The sequence below is a fragment of the Lygodium microphyllum genome, chromosome 25, assembly GCF_053477565.2.
Source record: "Lygodium microphyllum isolate KBCC chromosome 25, Lygodium_microphyllum_v1.1.10, whole genome shotgun sequence".
NCBI lineage: Eukaryota > Viridiplantae > Streptophyta > Polypodiopsida > Schizaeales > Lygodiaceae > Lygodium > Lygodium microphyllum.
In genome coordinates this window covers 110,699,133-110,708,180 of record NC_141159.1, presented here as the reverse complement: position 1 = coordinate 110,708,180, position 9,048 = coordinate 110,699,133, and the positions used below count along the sequence as shown (strand labels likewise).

The window sequence follows — 9,048 nt, the reverse complement described above, 5'->3', positions numbered from 1 at the left end:
AGCATACAACGTCCGATCTGCGCACCAAGACCTAAGAGTGATTCTGCCAATAGACAGCCATAAAAGATGATAGGTCAAGATTAATGATCCTAGTGTTGATGATTCTCAAGCTATTCTCACAACTAAAGGTTATAAGGATATTTATATTGTGATACTAAAAATTTGTGAAGAGGAAGAGTTGATCTTGCATTGTAAACACTTGTGATTTTTAGTAGAGTGTCCTCACTCCAAGTCCTATGTGATGATAAGGAGGTCAATTATTTGACAAAGAGGAAAAGGTCATTAAATGCTTATGTGGATAAGATCTTCCGTAAACATTCCTCCAAAGTGTGATAGAAAATTGACGCCCTATATGGCATTGGAAAAATAAATATATCAATTTCATTCATGCCATTTTTCATTAGATTTTGCATCCCATAAACTTGCTTGTACACCTAGTTGGCTCAATTTAGGAATCATAATGGAGTTAACCAAACCCAAATTCTTAATGAGATAAATTGGAGGATAATCACATCATATTTCAAGCGAGTTGTGATTATGTGAATGCCAACTTAGCATATGTACTTTTATACTTCGTATAACTAGATGATGATGGATATATCAAAGATTACACAAAGGACATAGAAGCCAAATCATTTCCATCTACTCTAGCAAACTAGTAGCTTTGCTATATTCCCAATATTTGTGGTGGTTATGGCACCTATTCCCCATCCTATTTGTTGAATATGATCAAAGTGTTGTTACTTCAGTACCTTGTAGAGATTAAAATGTAGCCTTCATATCCATGCCTTTTCTCTTTGAAAGAGGTGCATAAATAATGCAAATTCTATTTCAATCGTGGGATGATTGAAATTTATTCGACCATTGCATAGGAAAATACAAATGTAGAGCTTTCCCACTCTCTCAACTAGCCAATACCATCTTATGGTTGGTATCTATGAGCTTGATAGTAAGAAAAATATCCACAATGAATTATGTTAAATTTTATGATATGTATCCTTTATTGCAAATCCATGACACTCAAATTATTCCTCCAAAGTGTGATAGGAAAGTGTGATAGGAAATTTATTTTAGGTTTTAGTTTGAGTCTGAAGGAGTCTTTTTATGGATTTGAATCACGCATTGATCAAATGACTAAGGGTAGGGCCACACTACAAACTAGCTTAACTTTCTTGATGCCTTGCAAGCAAAAGAGGCCTCACATATTCTTTAGAGCTTTCTCTCCTACTAAAAATTCAAGCTCACTTTACTTGCTAGACCTTATGAGAGTCTAGTCAAGTCCCAATGTGGCACTTCCCTTAATATTGTTTGCTTGTCATTTGCATTAATCACACTTCTAATCAAAAACTTACAAAAGGGCGCACAAATTGTATGATCCTACTTCCAAGCTTTACCTCAAAAGGGCTAAGATATCAATGAAGTTTCAAAGGTCAAATTAAGCAATTAAACACACAAACATAGTTCATATGCTTTAATTTTTTGGAGCAAGGGGTTTGCTTTGGAAACTGGATTACTACAAAAGCTCCCATGAGCTAAAATATTCATTCAACTCTTGGCTACCTCTTGGAGCACAAAGGCGACAATAAGCTGAAGACCTTTTGAAGTAACCTTAGCAACCACACATTGTAACCTTATGTATCCACCTTAGGTAGCATACACCTCGAAAACCTTTTAAGATGTTTCCTTAGATAAGCTACTTCGAAGCCACAAGCTTCTCAAGGCGCAGTACCTACACAATGAAAGAAATAGGCCAGGAATGCTTAATGTGATTCAGGAGAAATACATTCTGCAGCTAGCAAGGACTCTACCAAAAGTAATCTACATATTTTAATCCATCCATAACTAAAAACAAGCAGACAAAGAGAAGGTTATGTGTACCAACAAGCTGTCAACACTTATTATGGGAAGCTTGAGAAAAATGGTGAAGGCAGGGCAGGGCATGTAGATCAGTGCAAACCATACCTTATTGGATTTCATCAGTACTTCTGAGGCTTGCATATGTAGGAGTGCATATGTTGTAACCATTGAAAGCTGAATGCAAAACAATGCTTGAAAAGGGAACGTGGCAGCAAGGGAGAAAGAAGTTAGCACGGGCAATGTCAAAAGTTTACATTGGACTACACAGGGGCATGTAGATGTATAGGGTAGTGGACATGTAACAGGTCAGTATGAAAATGTGCTGGGAATCTAGCAAGAGGCAACAATTGGACATGGCACATTATTATGGTGTCCCACATTTTCAATTTTTAGCACACCGCGTGCATGCATTTCAAATGATAGCCAAAGACCTTAGGCTATTGATCTACACAGATCAGGAACAGAGGAGGTTAATTCAAACAGCTCAAGGGAAAGCTATATGATATGAACTGAGGTTTCTGAACTGAGTATTTGGAAGTGTCTCACAAGGAAACAGCAGAGACCATTTCTTGACTGTTTTGTGGAGATGATGACCCACACCATTTCACTTCAACATGCTTGAAAAGCCATCTTGTCACTTAGTCACTTTGACAATGTCTCAACATGCCTTACATCAGACAACATAAACTCAAGAGGAAGGTTTACCTTGTCCTCTGTGAGAGATAGCCTTTCTCCAAACAATGAAACGGTCCGTGTGAGGTTGTCCAGCTGACTAATGAGATGCTGCAGAATGGCATACAAGTCAGTAAAAAATGTAGACAACACAAAACATTAATTAAGGGGATGCTTTGTATATCTCAATCTCAATACCAAAGTATTAATTAAGGGGATACTTTGTATATCTCAATCTCAAAGACCATACCTCCAAAGTTTGCCCAAATGCCTCCATTTGAGTTGTAGATTGGTGGTTATTTTCAGCAAGATCTGCTTGCAACACTGCCTTCTCTGGTACATCTACCCTGGTCATTTGTGCAAATGCAGGCATTTGGGCTGTCTCCATTTGAGCTGTAGTTAGTTGTTTATTGTCAGCAAGATCTTCGGATTGGAGTACTTCCTTCTCTGGTACATGCACCCCGGTCATAAAATTAACTGATGCTCCCTCCAAAGGAAGCTCTCTATCCTCTCCTTTATGTCCTTCCATCTCCTCGAGTACTGCACCTTTATCTGAGTCTGTGATGTTGTCTGCTGATATCTGAAAAATCCCAGTACCATGCACATTTAAAATTGAAGGATTATGCATTGGTGACTAATCATTTGTGCATAAATCTTCAGTAATCCTGTCTCACCTGGCATTTTGTGGGTTTCAATTTGGTAGGCAAGGTCATGTTCTTTAGAGATCTCTCCCTTTTTGTGCTTTTCTTGTTTAGAGAAGAAGCCACTTCTTGATCAAGACTAGTATTCTGTTCTAAAGTTGGAGCAAAGCACGCAAAGTCATGTCGCAAAGTCCCTGTAAGACAACAAAAGGTGAGTTTGAAGTATGGTTTGTAAGTAGAGAAATCGGAGTATAGCACAGTTCACAAACAGAGTAGAGAAACTAACCTGCAGGGATACGAGGGTGTTTCAGATTGCTCTGCCAGAGAATTACCTGCAACAAGTTCCTCAGATTAGACCCTGACCAAATGTTGGTAGTTAAACACCTAGCCTTGACAGAAGCAATACTTGCTCATCTTGGCCTCCTGATGCAAAATGATCACCACCAGGTGAGAACTCTGCATGAGTTATTGGTCCTTCGTGACCCTTAAGTGTGTAAAGAACTTGACCTTCTCTTAAATCCCAGATCTGATCAAATACAGATTGAAACAAATTTTACCAGAGTTAAAAGTCGACTACTAACAAATAAAACATGTACAAAATTTTCAAGCTGCAGATTGGCAAACCAATTGTGATGTTTAAAGGGAGGCTGACTTGAAAAACTTGCACTCACTTTTAGTGTAGCATCATCACATGTAGAGAGCAAGTAATTCCCAGCTGGATGAAAGCACAGAGATCTCACAGCCCCAGCATTCCCCGCATAATGCTGAACCAACATCTTGCTTCGAATGTCCCATATCTGAGAACTCATTGATATATGTAGAAATGGATGCAAGCAGTCACTAGGAAGGCCATCGTTTGATCGACTTTATTTGCAGTCTCTGTCATGAAAGTGATGAGCCATGACACAGATGCATGGAAATTCACTCATGAACCTAATCAGGTGGCACACACTTGCAAGCTCTTGCAACAATAGAATATGAAAGTGTTGAGCAACTGAACCTTTACCTGAATTGCATTATCTCCACCACTGCTACCAATGCAAGATCCATAGGGGTGGAAACGTACGCATGTCACCATGCTGCAAGTGGCAACTAAACAGCCTGAAAATGTATTTTTGGAACTCTTAACACATAAACAAAATTCCGGCTTTGATTGATTCAATTGCATGTAGATAGAAGGTCAAAAGGGAACATATAATATGAATGGCTGACAGACGAATTGTTTGACTCTTGGAAGTGGTAATTATTGCGTAGAAAAGTAACCAAACACATATTCAGGTCTTAGAGCTTTCTTGCTGCTAGCCTTCGGTAGAGCTATTTAGACCTGCTCTTTGAAGCAATTAGCATCCAGCTGAAGTGTGTAGCAGTCTCATCCAACCTTGAACTCATGGACATGCTGAGCTCTCAGAGTTCTTAGCAGCACTTTTAGTTCAGTTGCAATGGCCCCGCCTATGCCCTGCTGTACTGCATCTCACAATGCTGCTGGTAATATGGTCACACTATCCCTGCAGCTGATAATGCTAGTCGAACTGTCCCTGCAGCTGCCATAAAATACATAACATCCTGGTAAAAAGAAGCAGGCTTTGAGCATAGAGTTGCCAAGCTTGTCCATCCACGAGGCCTGACACTGAATCCTTGTAGATTACTGTCCAACTTGCTTAAGTCCACCAAGTGCTGGTCTGCCTGCTATCCAACCAGCCTCACTGGTTCTCATGGGCTCCTCATTGGAAGAAAAGGCACACAAAAAGTGACCTTTCAACCCGGGTGACATGAATGTGACCCAGGTTGGTTATAGGAACTGAATAAAGCACAGGTTAACAGTGGGAGCATTGCGTACTAGAGCATGTACAGCTTAACTTGAGAGTGCATACTAGCAGACTGTAAATACAATGATGCAGTATCTGATTTGGATTCAACAAAGATGTAGCAGTGCTCAGGGAGCAACACAATTACAGTAAAGTGAAGGACCAACAGAATTAACCATGGTATCCACTTTTCCTTCAGGAAGCACCTCCCAATCAGACAACTAGCAAAACAAGCTAGGAAACCCAGCAAAATGTTTAGAAGCTGCCATCGAAGTATCATTGTGCAGACACCATTGGCATCGCACACTTTGGGTTTTAGGATGTGTTCTTTACATGATATATTCATTAAGTGTTCCACATCACAATGCAAGGCCTGACCCTCCCCCCCCCCCCCACAAAAAAAAGGGGGATCATCGCAAGGAACTGCATCAAGCATTCTGGCATGCATCCTTTCAACTGAAAATAGACCAAATTTTATCCCTTACAAATGCAGAGTTGAGTCTTGAGACAGCAAATTACCCCGGGAGATCACTGAACACATGAAGACACTCATGATGCTGGATGTCCCAAAGCCTCACTGTCCTGTCATCGCTTCCAGAAACCGCCAACCTATTGATTTTTTCAGCAGAAAATATGTAAGAATAAGTCATGATCTATCAATCATGCAGAAGCATGTTGCTTGCCTGACAAGTATGATACATAATTATTGACGTGAATAAGTGTTGAATCTACCTGCCTGTAGAGTTGAACTCCGCATATCGAACCCAATTAATGTGTCCACTTAAACTCGTCAAAAATCTTTCAGTCTCAACATCCCATATCTGATATGCAAAATAAAATATCATACAAAAGTATCACACAACATTATATCCAACAATAATAGCGTACCTTTAGACTCTTATCATCTGAACCTGTCAGCAGGCACTCGCCATCTGGACTGAAGGCTACTGTTCTAACTGTGCTGCTGTGTGCCTTTATGATACTACTCCGTCCTTCTCTGTCATAAACAGTATGTCAGCATAGATCGTCTCTGCCCCTGTACATTATATGAATGGTTGGTTGGCACAAATTAACACTTCAAACTTTAAATGGTTCCACCAAGATGTTTGAATATCCTGCTGCTGTTACATTAACTCACGCAGAAGGTATCCAAAGTCGCACAGTTTTGTCTTTCGAGGCAGAAGCCACGACTGTGTCTAAGGGTGACACTGCAACTGCACAAATTTCACCCTGTAAAGCAAGACCAGAAAGAACAAGTGAGGTTAATCTGCTCGGACATGCAACTGCAGGGCTTGTTGCAAAGAAAAATTCGCCAATTCATGTTTGAAGTTGAAATAGACAAAATAGCAAAGAACAAAAAAGAAGAGTATCAAACAACCAATGTGGATATAAAAAATAAAGAACACAACTCTGCAAGCCACACATAGTGTCTTGAAAAGAGTTGCTTTTTGTCATGTATGAATGCAACTATAGATCTGGGCAAGACAGGGTTGCTGCGAGCCTCCTAAGAAGTTGTTCACAGCTTCTAATACCACACAAGTTAAAGCCTGTTTCCATGTACAGAAATTTGCAACTATTACAAGTGCTGGATCATTGACAATCTCAGGGGGGTTCACTATATATAAACCCTCACTATCACATGTGTTTGAGGCCCAACTTAAAAATCCCTTAGCTGTACTAAAATTATGATGAATAAAATATACCCTTTTCCTAATGAACCTGTGAATGTCCCTTGTATATGTAAAAAAAGGTCTATAAAAGACCCCTTCTGTTGAACCCACATGATAAACTTATATATTTATGATCCCCCGCCCCAGCTTAGCATTACTTTTTATGTGCACATTCTATAGTCATGTTATCTAGGATCTGAACAGTTCTTGCTGTATGAAACATAACATTGAGATCACTAGAAAGCTGTAGCAGTGTGATTTGGGGTAGAGAGCAGTGTGATGCACTTTCTTGAATCTTTGTCAGCTTGCCTTTCTTTAAGCACAATCACAACTTCCTTTTCTGTCAATAGCGGTTGTTTGTATTTCCATCATGATCACAACAGACCCTTGTTTTGGGCAGCATATATGTCCCATCCTTCAGACAGCACCAATATCATCCCCAGCCAACAAGATCACCATTGACATTTCTTATACTTTCAATGTCTTACACAGAGTACAATCGGAGCAATTAAGGGGTATGCAACAGCAGCAATGCTATCCACAGCCGACAACATCATTGACAATTCTCAGACTTTCTGTGTCTTCAGTAGAGTGCAATAAGAGTAGGAAGGATGTGCCATTTTGGATGCCTGGCAGGCTAGGCACAGAGACAAAAAGACTGATAGAGTAGCAAAGCCTGTTAGTAAAGAGAAGGGAGCAGGTAGCCGCTAGCAAGCTTCTCCTGCAAACAGAAAGCAGGAGAAGTAGAGTTGCAGCAGCAGGCACTAGAAATTGGAAGTGCAGTAATGCCCAGACAAGAAGCAAAGCTACATGGATTGGAAGAGTTTCCAGAGATTGAATTGGGGTGACAAGAAGAGAGGCATAGGCTAAGTCCACGAGGGCAAGGTCAAGAACAAGTGAGGCAGGTTGTCACTCATGCAGATAATTGTGTGGCACTCCCCACCTTGTTCCTCCTTATAAAGTCAAGCTGTTGCTACAGATTGTTGTGGCAACACTGACCTCTGTTGGAATGTGAGCCAGAGTCTAATTCCAACATTGCAAGGGCATGCAACCTCTACTTTCATGCTATACAAATATAGCGTCCCCATGGATGAATAGTAAAGTGCTCCTCTTGTGTGCTGTGCAGAGAACAGCAGCAATACTCTTTGCATTCGCTATTGGCCTTTGTAGAAGCTGGAAGAGGTGTAGCATGCATAGTAATAACCATATATGAGACTATGGTCTCTCTCTCTCTCTCTCTCTCTCTCTCTCTCTCTCTCTCTCTCTCTCTCTCTCTCAAATTTCCAACACGTACACAGCTAGCTAGCAACATCTACTTGTCTCTCTCCCCCTCCTCTCTCTTCCTCCCAATGTCAAACACCTAGGTCCTAGCTTGCAAGCAATACACACCAGAATTTTTTGACAATTCCCACACTGTGAATTACTTCAGCATCATGAGCCTGCGTGGGACTGACTGCATACCTGGCTAGGTGTAGTGGGGGCTAGCAGTTTTGAAGACTATAGGGAAAAACAAGGGAAAACAGCCTATTTTTCTACCTGGGAAAATGCTAAAAACTTCTAATGATAGACCCAACACACGTCCTGAGACCTAGAAGAATGAAAGCTTGTGTAGATTTGAACAAGATTCAATCCATACATCTAGGCAAAGCAACCCGATTGATAGAGCCCATGAGCGATCCATTTCACCTGCTAATGACATGTATCTGTGGCATACAGGGAGAGGGGTCGAGGGGGATACCTGGTGGCCGAGAAAGCGATATGGGCGGATTTGCGTCTGACGGGCAACATTGGAGCGGCAAAAGAGACTCCACAGCAGGACAGATCCATCGACGCCACCGGAGACGAGGTGCTTCATGTGGGGTCTGAATTTGATGGAGGTGACGCCGCCCCTGTGGCCTGTGTAAGATGTGAGGGGACAGGGCTCGGGCTCGAGAACTGATGGATTGGCACTGGCACGGTTGAGCATAGACATGGCGGACGAAGCAGACAGATTGCTGCATGTGAAAGAAGGCATCTTCTTCGTCACTCGATTGTACACGCGCGCGCACTCACACACTGTCCCCCTCTCTCTCTCTCAAGAACCTCAGTTCCAACTTCCGTTCGAATCCCTATACCGTTTTCTGTTAGGAAGGGGGGGAGGGGGGCGCCATCCTAGTCCATTGAAATGTCTAAGGGTGGGTTCAGACTCAACGCCCGGAAATGAAAAAAAGGACACGCTTGTAGACGTGTCTAGTTTCTATTCGCCCCATCAAATACGCCGCAAAACTTGGCTTTCTGAATCAGTTCCGCACTGGTTGGGATGGACAACATTGATAAAGTGGATTTCACAAGAGTTGAACTCTCGCTAACGAACTTCACACCCAAAAGAGCACTCCCACGTAACCATTTTGCCAAGAACCATAT

At 41.5% G+C, this 9,048-nt stretch overlaps 1 protein-coding gene across 1 annotated transcript; it reads right to left on the bottom strand.

Moving 5' to 3' along the window:
- Positions 1-1,363: 1,363 nt before the first annotated feature.
- LOC148014620 (uncharacterized) lies at positions 1,364-8,827 on the bottom strand. Its single transcript, XM_087666624.1, has 13 exons — positions 8,384-8,827; positions 6,114-6,205; positions 5,864-5,972; positions 5,708-5,796; positions 5,495-5,584; positions 4,177-4,249; positions 3,842-3,967; positions 3,577-3,696; positions 3,457-3,502; positions 3,204-3,364; positions 2,780-3,109; positions 2,563-2,640; positions 1,364-1,729 (listed from the first exon to the last, which is right to left on the bottom strand). Exons 1-13 carry the CDS (start codon positions 8,657-8,659, stop codon positions 1,694-1,696), a joined length of 1,626 nt encoding a protein of 541 aa, XP_087522750.1. The 5' UTR covers positions 8,660-8,827; the 3' UTR covers positions 1,364-1,693.
- Positions 8,828-9,048: the final 221 nt, after the last annotated feature.